Here is a 19,515-nt window from a genome sequence, read left to right as displayed (position 1 = left end):
TTGAAACAATTATCAAAAAAAAAAAAAAAAGACCTACGTAAAAGACTGTATAAAATTAAACTACGATAGCAAGCTTGCTAAAATAAGAATGTTGTACAAAATATGGTTAAAGAGACAGTTAACTCCATTAGGGAGAGTAGCAATACTTATAAGTCCTTAATTTTATCAAAACTAGTACACCTTTGGTTACTACTACCTGACCCTCCAGACTTTGTTATAAATGACATACAGAAATCTATCTTTAGGTTTGTATGGAATGGAAAAAAATGATAAAATTAATAGAAAAATATCCAGGCTGGAGGCATGGGCATACCTGATGTTAAAACTTATATGAATGCGTTAAAATTATCATGGCTGCAGAAAATAAAGAAAAGTAACCACAACTGGAAAAAAATCTTCTGTCTACACATAAAATAATAGGTTATTTGGACAAACTGGGCCCTGCAGTTTACCACTATATTAATGCAAAAAGCTTCTGGATGGATATACTAAAAGCATACAGGATTTTTGGAGAGAATATAGTGTGTGATAAACATGAAATTTTGTCAGAACCTATCTTTCGTAACGATAGAATAACAATTGGGAATAAGCCAATTCTATATAGAAGATGGTGGAGAAAGATGTATACTCAAACACTTGACAGATGAAAGAGGAAACTTTCTATCATATCAAGCTGTTAAAAATAAATATGATGTTAACATTGACTTTGTCTCTTTTAATGGTTGCATAAAGGCCATAAAAACATACATAAACTTAAATAGAAGGAATAAAACAGATTTATCTCCTTCTACATATGACACAAACAAAACTCTGAGAATAATTCGAATAATACAGAACGGAGCAAGACCATATTATGATAAAATATTATCTAACGCATGTATACCAAACTGTTGCTTTCACTGGGATAAAAGGATAAATAGAAATGTTGATTGGCATGTTATATTTAAAGCAATGGCTAATATAAAAGATATTAAATTAAAACGGCTTCAAATCAGAGTGTTACATAGAATCTGGGCGACAAGAGTAATATTATTCTACATGGGACTAGAAGAGGATTATGTCTGCAGCCTTTGCAGAGATGATAAAGAAAATATTCAGCATATTTTTTTGGAAGTGTAAATTTGTTAATTTTTTTTTGGAAAAACTTACAAAATTGTATATTAGACAAATGTACAAATGCGCCTAAGATAACTTTTAGTGAACATTTGATTTTATTTGGATGCAATAATAACTTTGAGACAGATGTTCCATTTGATTTAATTTTATTGCTGGCAAAAGCATACATATATTCTTGTATATTTAAAAAAGTTATCCCCCAGTTAGAACCCTATATCCAAATATTGAAACACAGATATTGAATTGAAAAATTTAATGCATGTTTACAATTAACCAAAGAAAAGTTTGCTAAACACTGGCTATCCTGTGAACAACTTGTTAACTAAACTAATACTGATTATATACATTTATCTTATCTTGATTATCAAAACTACATATGTCTTGATATGCATTAATATTGTGCTGTCATCCTATGACACATGGGCTCCAAGGTGCATTCTATGATGATTGCTTTATTTGTGTGGCTTCTCTGGGCAGATGTATGTATTCTTAAAATGTTTGTTAATTTATGTGTATATGTTTGTTTTTTATGTTGGTATATTGTAAAATATTGCTTGTTAGTTATGCATACATATATTGTTATGTATCTCTAAATAATCATGTATCCCTCATGTCTCCTCGTAGTCTGGATACCCTATACCTACTTGAAAAATGTGTGTGAATAGACATGTTTTCCTTCCCTGATTTGGTATTTGTATACGTGAAGATAATATATGGGTGAGCTATTGCCTCAGATGTAGCTAATGTCATAAATGTATAGATAAGTATAAGTTCAGTGTACAGTTGAAATGTGCGAACTGCCTGAAATATGTGTTATTTATTGATGTATGTTGAAAGCTATCGGTATTTGTGTAGGCTACAACTAAAAGACAAACCACTTACAACCTATACTGTTACTAGCGTCAGCTGGTCCTTTCATAGGGTAGGGCATGATGAGATGGAGGAAAGATTTGTGTAGATTGTCAGAGATATGTTTGTTGATCTATTTATGTAAATTGATATGCGCGGGTAGTTTTTGTTATGTTTTGTTTATGTATTGACCGCGAAAGAAAAAAATCAGCTGTGGAAAGACATAGCAGTTGCCATCAGTGCTCGTGGAGAGCAAAAACGGAATGGGCCCAAAATTTAAAAAAATGGTCAAATTTAAAAGCCAGGGTGGTCGATGTCCTCCTGTATTAAATCGCACAGGTACAAGATATCGACTCGCCGAAAGCGAAATCGAGCGTAGAGTTCAACGTCGTCATACAGGTCACATTGTTTGTGTTTTATGCCGTGCCAGCAACTAGGGCTATATCACGGATCATACAGGTCAAAAGGATTGTGTCTGTCACGAAACACACATTCCCTCCTCAAATGTCTTCTTGTCATCATTCTAAAGCACAGTCATCTCGCTGCCATCTTCTGTCACTCTTCACACGAAGAAATCAGAAATGTGCTAACTTAAGTCGCCCGACTCGGCTAAGTAAGGGTTTATACCAGGGGGAGGGCAGTCTTAAAGTTGAGTAAGAAATTTTGTACTTAGCGGATTTGAGTTGTCTTGTGCACACCGAATTACTGTACTTAAAGTTGAGTCAGCCAACTTAAGCTTAAGTTCATGTTTAAGTTCGCTTGTGCACACCAGCCCTGGAGTTTCTTTTCCGTTGAAAAGAATGGGTGAATGAAGAGAAAAATATCCACCAATCTTACCAGTTGAATATTTCACACGTGGAAGCTTATTGGATACAAGCAATGTTATGTGAGGATTTTTTTCACTTTACACCTGCACGAGCATGCGCATTGGCCATATGCGCAAGCCCCTAAACTACAGGCTGACCTGCAGAAAGGTGCAACAGGTAGACCAACACCCGCCTGCACACGGTCCCGCTGGCGAGAAAACATTGATAGGGCCCAGCACATGTGTAGACGTCTGCATTGAAGGTGTGGCCACGGCAGAAATTATTATGGACATAGAGCTAAAATTCAAGCTAAAAATGATTGAAATGGAAGATTCTTCAGCACCAACAGGTGAAGCTCACAGTGCCACTTTCAACTTAAATTCTGCTATTTAATAAAGTAAAGTACATAGGAATTTTGTACCCCTTCGCCTTTTTTGCATTTGTTGCTCTTTGAAAGTAAAAATTGTCTTTCTAAAGTCTATTAAAATTTCAATTATTTTATTTTAATGTAATTTTTATCATTTACATATTATATGAAAAGAAATGTTAGAATGCAGATACCTTGCACTTTTTTGGGCTCGGTCATGATAGCCAAGCTTTCCACTGGAGACCAGCAAGTCAGACTTGGGAGGATATCTAAGATGTGATGAACAAGTACTTTGTCTCTCTGAAACAAGATAAAGTAATAATAATAGCAACACTATACGCTCCAGACTTGAGGTGATACCGTCGGCAAAACGATCCCTCCTGTGCTCCCATAATATAGATCATTACAAAACAATGTTACAAAATAATACACTGTATTACCAAAAAAGTTTCAATACATTTTATCTCAAAGGATCAAATATAGCCCCCACCCCCCACCCAAAAAAAAAAAAATGACCAAAAATTCTACGAAAGACTGAAAAACAGGTAAAAAAACTATCTAAAAGAATTTGAAAAATGTAAAGATTCTGTAAGAAATTCATTGACCACCATAAAATTGGATGTGTAGAGGGCCGGTAGACCGGCGCTTGTTAGTTTTTGGCGGGATCTGCTGAGGAATGGCGAGAGAGGGTACTCGGCAGTGATTGGATAGGGTAAAACGGCTAATTGCCCCGGCCATACAAGAGGATCGCAAAACGTTTACCCTTCCCAGAGGTGTATAAGGGCAGAGCTGAGACGAAACCACAACTCCCACCACTCGGTTACAAACGAATAATGTTTAAGAGTTATATAAGAAGGTGGACCAATAAAGGTCAGTATGAACTTTATGTGAGGAGGGCAGATGGCCACTTTTAACCACCAGATGATGTAGCCTCTGAAGTTTGCACAAACTCTTAGTGCAATAAATGTTAATGCAAGGCCTGCTATCACTTCTTCTGTTTGCAATGCACACATACGAATAAAGTTTGTTACTTTCCTGATCATATAGTATAGCAACAATTGCCACAGCCACTTATGGTAGACTCTGTCAGATGCCTTTTATAAAGCTGATATAATTTGAAAGAGATCAAGCTGATATTGTAGATGCTTTTCTAGAAGGATGCAAAAGCTTTAAAATTGTCCAGCTCTCCTCAAGCCTGGTCTTTAGCCACCCGTTGTTTCTGCAGTTTTTTTCTGTGTTGATGTAATTCTGGATAATTTTCACCATGAAAGCCTGGATAGTGTCAGGACATCACTACCTACCTGAACAGGAACTCAGCCACTGTAATTATCAAATGGGGTTGCCTACACTGGCCAAAGCCAGAAAGCCTCTTGACTAGAAAAAACTCATTTTTTGCGTTGCGCATTGGTGAGCATCTGGTCCCTTAGAGACGAATGCCAGCACCTTTTTGGCGCCACTTCCGCCAACTGACGGACCTGGTGTGTCGGCACAACAACTCGAACCAGCGTCTTTACCACCTCCACCACCGGTCGCAACTCCTACCACAGCATCAGTGTACAAGTTAGGGGGTTCCAACAAAACCAAAGTAGAATTTCGGTAAGTGGTCCATGCCCCTTTTCTTATTTTACCGGCGGAACGTTGCCCAGACACGCGACAGCCAGATTGTCGAGGCATGCTGCCCCTCAGGTCTTCCACTGGAAAGAGTGGAGACTGGTATCACGGATGCATCACTGCGCAATGACTGACTAAAATGGGGGCGACTGCCAGGAGGAATGCCAAGTTCCAGAGGGAGCCCACCCATGGCTGGAGCTCCTTCGTATCAGATTTGTGCCCCCACCCCAGGAAGTGCTCAGAGTTAGGGCATCAGATTGTAAGACCTCGCCAAGCACTTTTAGGCTGTTTGTGGGTTTTAACTCACCTAACAGTGGCCGCGAGCCAACCTCCCCCAGCATCGCACATGCACCTGGACATGTGGTCAGCTAATCCGTGCAGGGTCTTTACCACAGACTGCGTGTTACAGACAGCAGCAAGTGCACTCCACAGTCGTGTCTTGGAGAAGCCAACTGGTATCCACCACAGCCTTCTGAAGTTGGCGCCAGTGACAGGACCTCACTTTGGAGGACCAGACAGCCCCATCAGGATGATCGAGACAGCGATACCTGTGAGGGTGAGGCTGAGGAAGCACCTAGCTTGGTGGGAGAGTCCGAGGTCTACAGATCCTTGGGTATTCACGACCATCAAGGAGGGGCTTCACCTGTCCTTTACAAGCAAACCTTCAGCTGGCAGAAGGAGATAAGTTTTGCTTTCTACATACAATAACTTTCACATAATCAATCACCTTCACATTACCTCCAAGGCCCATTCCAATGGGACCTGCACAGTATCAGAATATTTTCTCATATCCTCGACTCTTTTGCAAGAACCCCAGTGTAGTAAATTTGTAGTAAAAGTGCTTGTCACCAATACAGTGCAGATTGGTTGTCTGGGGTACAGGTTTTGTCTTTGGCACACTTTTTTTTTTTTTTTTGCTTTCTCTGCACATAGCACATGTTAACAGGGCTGGCTACTTTGCTGTGATAGTTGATGGTTTGATAAAAAAATGTCCAGTCCCCTGCATCTATCTAGATAATGCAGCAGTTTTCAGGAGTTATCAACCCACTTCCAATTACATATCTTACCTGTATCATACCAATAAGTACTGGTGGTACCATACCAGTGTAATAAATCCCCTAAATTCAGGACCTTTCTAGGTAATGTCTTACCTGTGTAGATTTTGTCCCCTAGGTATAGGACCTTTCTACGTGATGTCTTACCTGTTGATCCTTCAAAGCTATGGTCTCCACCAAATACAGGTCCATAGGTGAGCGGAGCCACACCTTGCCCTCCTTGCTCTTGATACAACCCAGCACTAGTAGGTTGTACAAAAGATGATCAATTCCTTCTTGCACCTAAACATGCATGATGCAGATGTATAAAAAACACACATGCAAAACAGACACATGCACAGATTAACTCATTCCCTCTATCCCAAAATTTGAGCAAACACATTTTTCACCAGTGTGCATTATCAGGCAACTTGCAATGCAACTTTATTTATCCACAAGGGCAATTCAAGATAGTGCTCATAATAGCAATATATAGGGATAATACATACATTTAGATATTGAAATAATTTCTCTCTCACACACACACACACACTTCCGACAACACTAGGTAGAGTTGATGACCTCAGGTCACCTCGGAGTAGTACAAGACCATGGCCAGTAGAGTTGATCAAGTAAATGGCATCTGGAATGAATTGTGGCGATAATTGGTTCTGGCATCGCGTACCTTCATTCCCTCTTCTCACATATAGAAATGTGCAAGTGATGAGATGCATTCCCACTTAGTTGTGAAGTTAAGTTTTACTCACCTTATGAAGGTACTTATGAGAAATTTAAGGGTAACAAAAACTCAATAAAAAATATTTAAAAAGTGTAAACCCAGTGTTGTACCGCATATGAAATGTCCAGGTGAATGATGCGAGGAAGGACAACTCCAGTATCAAGGGTGTGTTCCAGCAAAATGGCAGCAACATCTTGTGTCTGGACTTGACGTGTGTGTAGAGGAATGGTCACTGAAAGGTTACTTCTATCTGACCGAGTATGTAGATGGCATTTATGTGGCAGCTGATCGACAAGTCTTTGCTTGTACAAAGTTTTGCCAACTCCTGACCTTTGGGACTTGACTACTCTCACACACAGCCTTTGACAAAGAAAACAATTAAACATTTTGCAACCAAAGCTGATATGTGACCTTTGTAGCTTAAAGAGCTACTTGTGTGCAGTAATATACCTTGCACTACAGATTCCTTTTATGGTAATAACCTTAAAAATCATGTTTGCTAAATTTTAAGCTAGTTAGGAAAAGGGTATAGTCATTGACTTTGTCCATGCAAGGATACAACCTTGCTTTCAGCCTTGCTGATACTGGACAAAGGTCATTTGCAGAGGAAGGTAGCTGATTTGGTTATGGGTCAAACCATCTGGAGTCAAGCTGCCATCCTCAGTTCCATATGTAAGATAAAGGAAGTGCTATGACCTTTCATTTGTTGGGGAGTAAGGTATTAGAAACCACACTTTTCTTGAGCCACGTTGTATTTACCTTTTTTGCACCTGTGTATCATGCAGACCCTTCCACGCTCAATTGGGTATTTCTTCTTTTACCAATATTAGGGTGGGATTTAGTTCAGAAACGTGTTGATACATTATAGCCCTTGATATGAAACAATGTTTATTTCATTCTCTTCAGAGACTACTTTCGGTTTTCCTTTTCTTTTTCTCAAGGCCCTCCTTTGGTCACAGAGATCTCGGATACTGTTCATGATCCAGGCTTGCTTCTTTTTCCTTTGAGGCCCTAGAACTTCCTGAGTTGTTGACAGTAGCATCTCTTTGAATTTCCTAGCACTGAGGTCTATATTACAGTCTACTGAGTTCAATGTGGTGAATTTAACTCCAACTAATTTGCAGTTTCTCCAAATAATAGTGAATATAGAAGATGTTTGAGTGGCGCTTCCCTTTTAACATTAGATTCAGGCTTGTTAATACAAGGTCATGATCACTGCCTATGTCAGCACCTGGATATGTTGTTATCCTGGCCTTGATGATGCTGAATTTGAGGCGTCTAGGCAGCAGGATGCAATAGTAGTATCATGACTTTTTATGGAAGATTACCCTCTTGGCCTTTTTCCCTCCCAAGATTTCCCACAAGGCAGATTGATCACTGGCCCTAGTGGTGGTGTATTTTGTAGAGGTCATTATGCAAATGATTATCAACTTTCTCATATTATCCTTAATTGCGCACCTGGTTCACTGAGGCCTTCATTTGTAAACTGTGGCATTCTTTCACCAGCCAACCAGTGATATTGCCATGCTTAGCCTCAGAGAGTAGGAGAATGGAGGGAGAATCTGTTGTCAGGCTTAGAAACCAGCCTCTCTTGTATCAGGCTCTTGAAGTCTTTTTTAACAAATTGTGGTTTTCTCGTAGCAGTTTGCCTGTGATCCCAACATGCTTTGGAAAGCTTCATGACCAGACGCTAGCTGATCTGCATAACTCACAGGACCACCAAATAATTAAACTTGTGCACTACCGACATCAGGTTCGTGGTTTATAGTATATAATTTGCAAAAACATCTTTTCCATATTCTCCACTGGTTTCCTGTTAAAGCTCGTATGGAATATTATCTGGGTACACTCTGCTTCATGTTCTTTACAGGCTTCTTACTCCTCTGGCCTTCTAATTCCATACTCTCCAACGATGCATTTCTGTACTTCTGCAGACACTTGCATCTTTCCCATTCCCAGAATCAGGAAAAAAAGCTTTGGTAAACACTCCCTTTCTTATGTGATACACAATCATGCAGATAAAAAAAAGTTTTCCAATGTTTCCTTGAAATGCACTTGGTCAGATTTAAGAAACTTTTTTGAGGCCACAAGTTTCAGTCTGGCATCTTTAGCTTTTGCATGCTTTGCATTTGTTACATAATTTTTACTGTTCAAATTGTTCATATATAATGTTCTACTACTGCTAAGGTCACGGTTTGGACTTTTATCAAGTATATGAATAATATATTGGTAGAAATTGTGCACAATGTCTTCTACTTTGCTTTAACCCTATGTTTTTGGTACACAGTACAAGATTATACACAATATTTTTCATGTTCCACACACACATGCACACAAATAAATACACACATACAAATACACCATTTTCTTCTTCTAAGCTCTGACCACCACATTTACCATTTACCACCACATTTACCACCACAAGTAAACTGCTCTATCAGTAGGTGGGTGCATGTAAGTGTCAGTGTGTGAATTCAAGAATATGAATGTATATAGTACAACAAATTATTTTTTTCTCTCTCACTATATACATATGTAGTGAGTTAAAGGAAAAAAACATCACAAGGTTATATTCATTACCTCTCAGGGTCCAAGACAGAAGCTGATTGTATCCCACCAACATTTAGCAATCCTTTGAAGCGTAGCTGAATGAACTTTTGCACAAAGCCTGTGCTGCTCAGAGAAGGTGTTAGACATCTATATTTCTCCAGGGCTGCTACAATGCGAGCTTTGTATTCATTCTCAGTGGTGCAAATAACTGCTAGACAGTAGTTCTTATCTGGAAAATACAGCCAAGTGCTCACAAAAATAATGTTATAATAAAACTAAGAGAAATTTTTGCAGATTTTAGAGCTCTCTGACCTTTTAAAAGAGCTCAGGAAACCAAGGAGTAGCCTTATTCGGCCTACTGGTGTCTAATGAAGCAGTGATTTTATACCTGTGATCCACATGCACCCTGCATGTAGTGAAGCCTGAGAATTTAACTGGAAAGGAGAGCTGAACATCCCACTGCTAGCTGTGAGCCCACATCTTCACTCTGCCTATATGATGCACTATCCACTGTCTACATGTTTGCAGGAAATTAAAAGGATTCTATGCATTTGGAAGAAGTGTTGATGTATCATATACCTCAGCATGGATTATTTCCCTATGCTGTGGAATCAAGAGTCTAGACACCCGACCACAGAAAGCTTATGAGTATTCTCATTTGCCTTCTTGTAGGACAGGCCCAGATATTTCAGAAACTGTAGCTGGAAAGAACTGATAGTTTGTGTTGCAGTATTACTGGTTTTTAAGCCGAAACGGGAATACTAGCCACGGGGAACCAGCCACGTGAGGGATAGTTAACCGTAACTCTTGCTACCCACATGAACATAAGTTGCAAGGAGAAACCATACATACAATACTCACATTCGATCACTCAGTTCACTAAGCAGCTCATGAGCCCCAACCCCTGCTGTTCTCCAACCACAAAACTCGACGTGTGAGGTAAAAGTATAGAGAAGATTTAATAAACATAAAAACATACAAATATATACAATAAAAAGACTCGTCTAGGGGTGTCACAGTGCTAAGTGCACTTCCAGTATTCCAGTGCTTTTACCTCTCTTTAAATCTACCATTCACTCTCACGCACACATCAACGTATCTCTGATGCTAAAGCTGTTCTTGTATTTGTGGGTCCACGATGGTGGTTAGGTGGAGACCAATACTTCAGCCGACAGTCACTGCACTCCAAAGACTTTCCTTCGAAAGTGTTATTCCGCCAGTCCGTTGTCCTTCACGTTCGATCTGCCAACCATGTCAGAGAGCGACGACTGCTCTCCCGGCGACACAGAGTCGAGCCTGTCCCAGTCCAGGGACACACACGTGGTGTCTCCCACGACTGCAATGCCACGTATAGCCACCAAATGAACACCACCTTTGATGCAAAGTTATGTTGTTCTTTGAAGTGCGGCAAGCCCAGCTGACGTTCTCCCTTGAGAATGACGACTTCTGGCCTTGGCGTCCAATGTCTGCCTCTCACAGGTAGTGCAAGTCCTCTCATAGATAGTGGAAGCCCTGGTCAGGTAGCTCCTTTACCTTCCATGGCGACCGCAGGCAGTCCTAACAGTTCTTCGTGACTGACTCAACACCTTGCTCAAAGTTTTCTAACCCACACGTCCTTCCTCCCGAGTCTTGTCCTCTTGTCTCTAGATACAAGTGGAGTTGGCGTTAGAGATGGTGAAGTTGCTTCAGCTGCTGAATGGTTGCTTCGTCCACTCTGATGTTGTGCCGAGAAGTGTCCTGTTGCTTCTCCGTTCCCTATTTTACTTAGCACATTCGCAATGACACATACGAGGGATGCCATTGGTCACTCACTCATCAACCAATCAATCAAGTAGCCAACACCGACTGATGCTCTGCCCTGCCTACAGTGGGGTGGTGGACAGATGACTAACCCCCACTCCCCGTCAACCTGACAGACAGGTGTGGGCGCCCCAAGGTGTCACTCTTCATTGATGCCTCTGCTAGCCGGCAAGTCGTGCATGTTTACTGTAATCACTTAGGTCTGTCTCCCACCTATAACACCTCTGTGCTCCCACCTTGTATTACACCTCTACACTGGTACATATTCCCCCCACCCCAACCCCCGTTTCTTTCATAAGGACCCTCAGGTTTGTCAACAAGCCACCCTAGACCATAATTGGAGTGATTGTTAACTCCCCATTTAAGTTACCCCATGAAAGTTTGGCACTGGATATCTTAGCAATATGCTAGTCAGATGGTGACCACATTATCTGAAACTTTATCAGACTTTTCTCTGTACCTACACTTGGCCACTTTCATCATGTTGTTCAAACAGGGGACAGGGGAAGCTTTGGTAAGTACTCAATAATTTGCCTAGCTTATGATGCCTAAAAGTCAATCCCAAGAAAATGGCTTTGTGATCATCAATGATATCAAAGCTGTTGGGGGATAGACTATTGAAATTTATGGACAGCCACCTACTTAAGAATATGTCCACATCTGTGGGTTCAAACATTGATAAATTGTACAAATCTTGGTTTTGTAACGCTACCAAGCTGTTTTACTTTACATCCCTGTCAGAGCCATCATCAAAATGCAGGTTGAAGTCATCAAGGAATATAGCATCCCTAAGCAAAGATCACAGACAAAAGTTTGGGAAACTTCCAGAAACAAGCAGTGAGGCAGTTTATTTGGATCTATTTGTAGGTGGTCTGCAAAGACACAAAGTACACTGACACTTTGTCAACAGCAAGACATATCTTCTGCTTGTTCCTCTTCGCCCCCAGTGGAGCATAGGCCCGCAACCACACCCCACCAGTGGATACGGTTCTGGGCATCCCTCTCCAGTTGGGACCATGTCATGCCAGCTGTCTCCGACTCTCTGTGGACCGATGTCCTCCATGTCTGTCTGGGTCTCCCAACCCTGCGTCTCCCCTGTGGGTTCCAGCCCAACGCTTGTCTTGTTAAATTGTCGGCTGGCTTTTACAAGGTGTGACCAATCCGCTTCTTGTCTTGACTGGCCAGTTTGGTTCTCTCCCACAGGTCTGTATTAGACATCTTCTTGGGCCATCTGATGTTGAGGATGTGGCGCAGACATCTGTTGACGAATCTCTGTATCTTGTTGGTGATGACTTTTGTCACATGCCATGTCTCAGATCCATACAGAAGGACTGACTTTACATTTGTGTTAAAGATGCGGATCTTGGTGCGTAAAGATAAAGCCTTGGAGTTCCAAATAGGTCGTAGGGTGTGGAATGCAAGCCTGACTTTGTTTATTCGGCTTCTTACATCTTCACCTGTACCTCCATCTTTGCTGACTATGCTGCCAAGGTAGGTGAAACGGTCAGGCTGTAATACATTCCCTACGTACTTGGAGCAGGGCTTCTTGCTTGTTGTTGACCCGCATTACCTCCGTCTTCTTGATGTTGATGGTCAGGCCAGTCATCTGCTTCTTCTGCGAGCCGAGTGAGCTTTGTCTGTGCATGTTGTTGGTTGTTGGTTGGGACAACAGGCTGATATCATCTGCAAAATCAAGATCCTCAAGCTGCCTGGTAAAGGTCGAACGCTCGTGTTGCTGTTAGAGGTTGTTCTCCTCATGATCCAGTCTAGGACGATCAGGAAGATTGTCGATGAGAGCATACAGCCTTGCCTCACTCCATTCCTTACTGCAAAGGGGACAGTCAGCTTTCTGTTGTGGATCACCTGGCATGTCAAGTCCTCATACAGCTGTTGGATAATGGCAATGAACTTTGGTGGAAATCCGTAGTGCGGCATTAGTTTCCAGATGGTTTCCCTTAGTAAGACATACAGCAACAACCCAAAAACAGATGTCTATGAGCAGACATTACCAACTTCTTCTTGCCACAGGATCTCCCACCACCTTTTCTAAATGCTGCTCTTTGCAGATCTGGCACTTTTCCACTTCTTTGAAAGTGGATTTTGGAAACCTTGAAAACCAGAGAATCTGGCTGCAATATATCATATACAATGCATCTTCATTGTCTATTTCTGTGCAACAGAAAAAGAAATTTTTCTTTGTTGGGAGCTCATGAACTAAACAAACTAAGCAATGAACTAAACAACATAAAGTCACATCCCATATGCCCATACAGTTAGTACACTCTTAACCCCACTCCTAACAATAATTATCAGAGGCATGCACATATACACAAACACCCAAACACACACTAGGGACATTTGATAGTCCTGTTCAAGAATGATATTGAGCTGACAAAGGATTTGACTAAAACACTCTTCTTGACAACCAGTTGTTTCCATCTACCGCTCGGAGTAGCATTTAGAAATGGTGATGCAGTGGGTGAGAGGGCCGTCTATGTAATACTGAGAGCTTATATTTCTATATAACCTCTCAGCTGGTCATACAAAAGAGCAGTGACAGATTGGCCATTTCATCCCTGTCATTAATCTCTGCTGATACAGTATATTTATGAGCGCTGTTGAACAAATCTTCAACAGTCAAGTCCACATAAAAAAGCACATGCCGCATGATAAAGATTCTTACCATAACTCTATTGACTTCAAGAAGACTGTTCATAGAGTATGGTATGAGGGGCTATAGAACGTACTACGGACACTCAAAGTGGAGGATGTATCAAACGCACCATGAAGGAACTGTCTCAGGACCACAGCAGCAAAGCGGTAATATTTAGGGCAAGGGATAAGAAGGAAGGAAAGATTCTCCTGTAACAGCTCTCTAAGACTTCTGATTCAGATCCAGCAGCCTGAGAATACTCAAAAGCCTGCCTACCTGACTGGCCGCTGTAGTGCTGTATCTTCTTCTCTGTTTTTTCTCCCACATCATAATCCAGGATGTCAGCATAAGCCATGCAGTATATCTTATGCTGCTTAGAAAAGAAAGCTCGTCGCAGGAATATGTCCACCTACAAAACATCAGCAAGAAAACATTTCCTTCTCATTTATTTAGTTTATTCCTTGTTGTTCCTTTGAGGAACATAGGGCTGCTCTCATTTTTTCAGAATCATTAAACTAAAAATTGAGACCTCCCCACCTCTCAAAAAATCTTTTGTTATACAGATAAAGAAAATTATAATGTCAGAGGCTCATTCCACTGATAGCACCTGTTTATCAATGACTATGAAACAATAACCCCAAATAATGATCTTAATCACATTCCCAAACACTACTGACAAAATTAATTTATCCCTTGAGTGAATCTTACAGTTCCTAAAACAGACAAAAAAATGGACATTAAAATATTTTTGTATTTAATCATATTTAACATATTTAACACAAGGCAAATCAAACACAAGCTTGATCCTATGAACTTTTCCATTCTAAATTTCTGGGTGCAGAGAATCACTTATAACTACATCATAACTCTATGACAGTGCAGGAATCAGTCTAATAAACTTTTATATAGCAGCTGTATTGAGTATCCTATCATATATTTATTTAATCTGCTTCTGTGGATTTTTGTGAGTAGACAGTATTCAAGAGTAATTTCAGTTGTGTTGGTACACAAAACTTTCCACATGCTAATTGGACTGAGAACACGAAAAAAATTATAAACACAGGACAAGCTAAACTACAGTCTGTAAACCAGTTGGCCAGCTCCAGCTACTGCTGGTAGGTAGACACTGAGGAACAGGAAGAACTGGTTGGTAGACATGAAGGAGTGAACTGGTCATTCCAGGCAGGACTTGTTCAACACCACTCAAGACACAACTAATTGGTAAGCTTTGTCAACTGTTGCTGCTCCAACAACAAACCTTGGATGATTAAAGTTTGTCGAGTAGTAAAGAAAAATGACAGAAATCAAGGCTAGCAAAAAAATGAGTTTAAAAACAAAGTGAAGCTGAAGGGAGGTAATGAATACAAGGTAAGAGGGAACAATATTTTAACAGTGTGATATTGAAAATAACTGCATGTTACCTCCTCTACACTTGTGTCCTCTGTACACAAGAGCACTTCATCAGGCTGTGGTAGAGGTGGTTGATCATCAGCTTGTTGGAATGTATATGCGTAAGTTACTACATTTAAGACTTCACCTGGAATAGAAAAAAAAGCTGTCATTTGATCCCCAGACTTTAAAAAACTTGCCTATCTTTCCAGGATGGAAACCTGATTTGATGTTTAAATAAAAATCAATCTAGATCATATTCAAACAATTTGACAAGCTATCAGCTTTTTAAATCAAACTTCACACTAGTGGAAACCACAATTCAATGGATTTAGCAGGTTAACAGTCTGACGTATGTAAAATATCCTTTCAATAAAACATATCTAAAAACAATACACCTCTTGCTGGCACAGAGTAATACTACTCATCTGACTAGAGAAAGAGTAATGAAGTACAAAAGTTATTGATTATACAAAGATCACATAAATAGAATCTAGGCCAAAAGAAAGGTAAATACATCATCTCTTACTTCTTGGGCAAATGATTAAGTTTGGACTGCCACTTTTAAACTCAGGAGGCAATGACCTTTTAAAATGTCTTTCATCTGCAAGCACATTGACAGAAAATTTTCTTTTAAGAGAAGTTGTATGAATAATAAATCTGACTGTGACAAAATATTTCATTTTCTACAGAAAATCCATTCTATAAAACTGCATAACTGAAGGTAGTTTGTGTAACACCCTGCTACTGTTACCAAAGTTAGGTTAGGGCTTTTTTTATTTTTGTACATGGTAGCAGATTGAACAGTTCCATGCTGTTCCTTTCTTCTTTCCTTGAGTGCTGCACATAAAACAGCCAAACTTGAACCGTCCCACTATTATCTGTTATCAAGCTCCTCGGCCTGTGTGAGACAAGGTGGAATGGCAACAGTCAGACCAGATTTTCGTCAGGGGAGACTATCATCTACTCTGGACATGAAGAACTGACCATGACCACTCTCAAGGAGTAGCAGTACTGATGACACCAGAGGCTGCAAGAGCACAAATAGCATGGGAACCAGTTTCCCCACGACTCATATCAGCCAGGTTCAACTCCAATGGAAGAAAGATCACCATCATCCAGTGCTATGCACCTACCAACGCAGCTAAAGAAGAGGAAAAGACAGACTTTTACAACTCCCTACAAGCACTGGTTGATCATACTCTAAAGTAGGACCTAAAGATCATAATGGGCGACATGAATGCCAAAGTTGGAAATGACAACACAGACAAAGGACACATTATGGGAAAGCTTGGTGTGGGCAACTGCAATAAAAATGGCGAGCTGCTCACAGACGTCTGCTTGTTCAATGACCTTGTAGTCAGAGACACAGTTTTTCCACACAAAACCATTCATAAAACCACCTGGACTTCACCAAATGGACATACAGAAAACCATCACATCCCCATTAATCGCCAGTTTAGAAGGAGTCTGCTGGCTGTCAGGGAAAGGCGTGGCACAGATGCAGCCACAGACCACCACCTGCTTGTAGCAACCATGAAGATAAAGCTGAGGTCTCTCCATGACTTATCAGACAGGCCACACCACAAATTCTACATGCAGTTTCTTAGAGACCGCAGAAAGAAAGAAGAATTCAACTGCAAAGTTAAAAACAGGTTTGCAGCGCTGGATGTTTGTTTGTTTGCGTTTAACGCCATGCCAGCAACTAGGGCTATATCACGGCAACAAATGGTAATCTTATCCTAACAAAAGGTCATATTGACTAAACAAGTTTAGGAAAACACCTCCAAAGTGATATAACCTTAACATTCTTTAAAAAGTCAACGCAAGAAATAAACAATATTTAAAAGAGTGGGTCAAGTGTAAAAAGGAGTGGTGAAGCCCAAAAAGGCCACCGACAAACCAAAAATCTAGAGAAAACAATCACCAGGACATAAAATTGCTTAAATTTGATTGTAAAGTCCTATCTTCATTAAAAATGTAAAGGCTGCTGCCAATGGGACAGACCTGAACCAAAAATACCCCACAAAATTTTCTGTAAAAACTGCCGCCGGATAGTCTGGAGCTCAGGACAATCAAAATATGTACCACACTAAAATTTCCCCTACACTAGGGACAAAAATACCCTCTTCATATTAGACTCGGTCTCAAGGTACAAGTGAAGTTGGCGTTAGAGAAGTTGAAGTCACTTCAACTGCTAACCTGTTGCTCTGCCCACTCTAATGCCCTGCCGAGAAGTGTCCTGCTGCTTCTCCGTTCCCTGTTTTACTTTGCACTTTCGCACAGACACATACAAGAGATGCGATTGGTCGCTCTCTCACCATCCAATGATCATAGCCAACACCAACAAGAGAACGACCACCCTACTGACGCACCACCCCGCCTACATTGGCGTGGTGGACAGGTGACTAACCCCCACTCCCCATCAACCTGGCGGACAGGTATGGGAGCCCCTGGGGAGTGCCTCTCTCCCTAGGCCCCGTCCAAAACAAAGCAAATTTGGGGATTGTTTGAGAGTCACTTCACTTTCATCTTGAGCCATAGGTTCATTAGAACAAGGTTATGGCTGCTACCTATGTCAGCGTCTGGATAGTCCTTGTCTTGGCCTTGTTGAAGCATCTTGGCATCAGGATATAATCGAGTTGATTATGGATCAATCGGTCTGGTGAGTACAAACGTGGCTGTCCTTGATATTTTTGTGAGGATGTAAGGTGTTGGCTAAGGTGAGGACTAGATTTCGGAAGAGGTATCGCTGGAAAAATGAAGTGCCTCAGGGAAGTTTCCTCTATCCCTTATTGTTTAACATGATTGCAGATCTCTTCAAAAAAATGTAAAAATAAAACAATTTGCTGATGACCTATCTCTCTTAGGGAAAATAGAAATACCTAACGTTAACATCCCAAACAGACCCAAAGTCATAGGCATAGATCAAATCCAAGAATACATTCATGAGGTAGCCAAATGGTTAAAATATAAAGGCTTTAAACTCTCAGCCACCTAAATGCCAGCAATATTTTTTGGAAAACCAAGCAGAAAACAGAATGTCCAAACCTAGTTCTAAACAAGAAACACTAAATTATGAAGGCTGTCTTCCAAGGCACCTTGGAGGGTAGTTGACGCCGTGGTGACCAGAGGAAAAACTGGCTTACAAATGTCAAAGACTGAACTGGTCGTCCCTACCACTGGTTAGCTGGAGCTCCTAAAAGTTTTAAGGCCAATCAGTTCGATCCTCTTTGTTGTTCTACTGAAGAGGACGGAATTTCCCAAGGAGAATTCTAGGTCTTGCTCCTCAGATGTGCCATCTAGTCTAATATAGTTTGTGTTGTAGATGATAGTTATACCAGTTAATAACTATAGTAGAGAAGATAGCAGTGAACTGTACCACTTCTGAAGAAAAGAATCAATGACCCTGGGTTAAACTGTAATAAGGTGCCAAATGTCTACCTTTCTGACCTGTATCCAAAACCATGACTACACAGCTAATGTTCATAATGAAGAATCAGTGCAAAATCCTTTGGTGACCACATTTGCCCAATCAGCACTCCCTCCTTCATCTGACATACCAGTAGATTAAAAAGTCCTTCAAATGTGCCGCTAAAACATGTTTAATCAAGAAACACCTGTTTTAGCCAACAGGAGTCAGTCTGGCTACTGTCCATATCATCTGTTGTACAATTTCTACCCCTCATATTCATCTAATTGATTACTTTTAAGAGCATAATCCAAGTGTTGTGGCAAAGCGCCATACAAGTGCACAATTAATAGTATCAAGCCACAGCATCATGCAGATTACCTTAGATGATACTTGCACACCAGCATGTTTAAGTCATCATGTCCTAATTAGCCATATAAACAACTTCTCATTTTAAAATATGAAATACAGTGAAAATTCTCATTGTTTTTTAAATCTACTGGCATTATACAATTGATGTTCCTACATCATTAAATGCAGCAAACACATAGCACTAGATTACTCACCATCATGAGCAAGATGCTTGAGAATGATGCCCAGGTGCTCCAAGCTTAGAAAATCAGAACCACTGGCTGATACAATCTTCAGGAAATTTTGCCATAAAACCTTCAGATTGCTGATTAGAGATTTCACATTGGAGTTATCCCTGTTTTCACATAAAGGAAAATGGTAAGTTCCAACAATTCTAAATATAGTAAAACCTCTTTATCAAGAACTTCCCTGTTATGAACTCCTCTTAGATATGAGCCAGACGTATTTCGCTATGTACATGTCATCTCTATTAGGACTACCCCAACCCAACTTAAAACCAATAGTTTGTGCTCTATTATGACTTTTTTGGACAAAAGTTGCATGTTGAAACAAAATAAGTACATTTTAAACTAGACTGCTTATCGCTGACCATTTACCGTTTGTTATGATTTTCTGTAGAAATCATGGACAATAATTAGAAACAGACTGGTTATTCACGGAAGTCCTCGTCATGGTAACCCTGACCATAACATTCCAGTCAAATTACCACCTGCCTGAGTCAAATCAACCCAGTAATGACCATATCATCCCAACAATGAATGTCGAATCGATCCAGACCCAAAAGACATTGATTTTCAAAGTCGCCTCTTACGACATC

The 19,515-nt window shown here is 40.5% G+C and overlaps 1 protein-coding gene across 2 annotated transcripts in view; it reads right to left on the bottom strand.

Annotated features, from left to right (window-relative positions):
- LOC112565614 (E3 ubiquitin-protein ligase rnf213-alpha-like) overlaps positions 1-19,515 on the bottom strand; it is a 201,901-nt gene that overhangs the window by 108,863 nt on the left and 73,523 nt on the right. For both annotated transcript variants that reach the window (XM_025241165.1, XM_025241164.1), the window contains exons 26-33: positions 18,893-19,032; positions 15,444-15,518; positions 14,947-15,062; positions 13,802-13,934; positions 9,103-9,301; positions 6,633-6,882; positions 5,952-6,086; positions 3,333-3,438 (exon numbers count right to left, since the gene is read on the bottom strand). In XM_025241165.1, the coding sequence (XP_025096950.1) occupies positions 3,333-3,438; positions 5,952-6,086; positions 6,633-6,882; positions 9,103-9,301; positions 13,802-13,934; positions 14,947-15,062; positions 15,444-15,518; positions 18,893-19,032 (1,154 nt within the window). The remainder of the gene's footprint in view (positions 1-3,332; positions 3,439-5,951; positions 6,087-6,632; positions 6,883-9,102; positions 9,302-13,801; positions 13,935-14,946; positions 15,063-15,443; positions 15,519-18,892; positions 19,033-19,515) is intronic.

This window comes from Pomacea canaliculata, linkage group LG6 (assembly GCF_003073045.1).
Source record: "Pomacea canaliculata isolate SZHN2017 linkage group LG6, ASM307304v1, whole genome shotgun sequence".
Taxonomy (NCBI): domain Eukaryota; kingdom Metazoa; phylum Mollusca; class Gastropoda; order Architaenioglossa; family Ampullariidae; genus Pomacea; species Pomacea canaliculata.
This window is presented reverse-complemented; position numbering and strand designations above follow the sequence as displayed.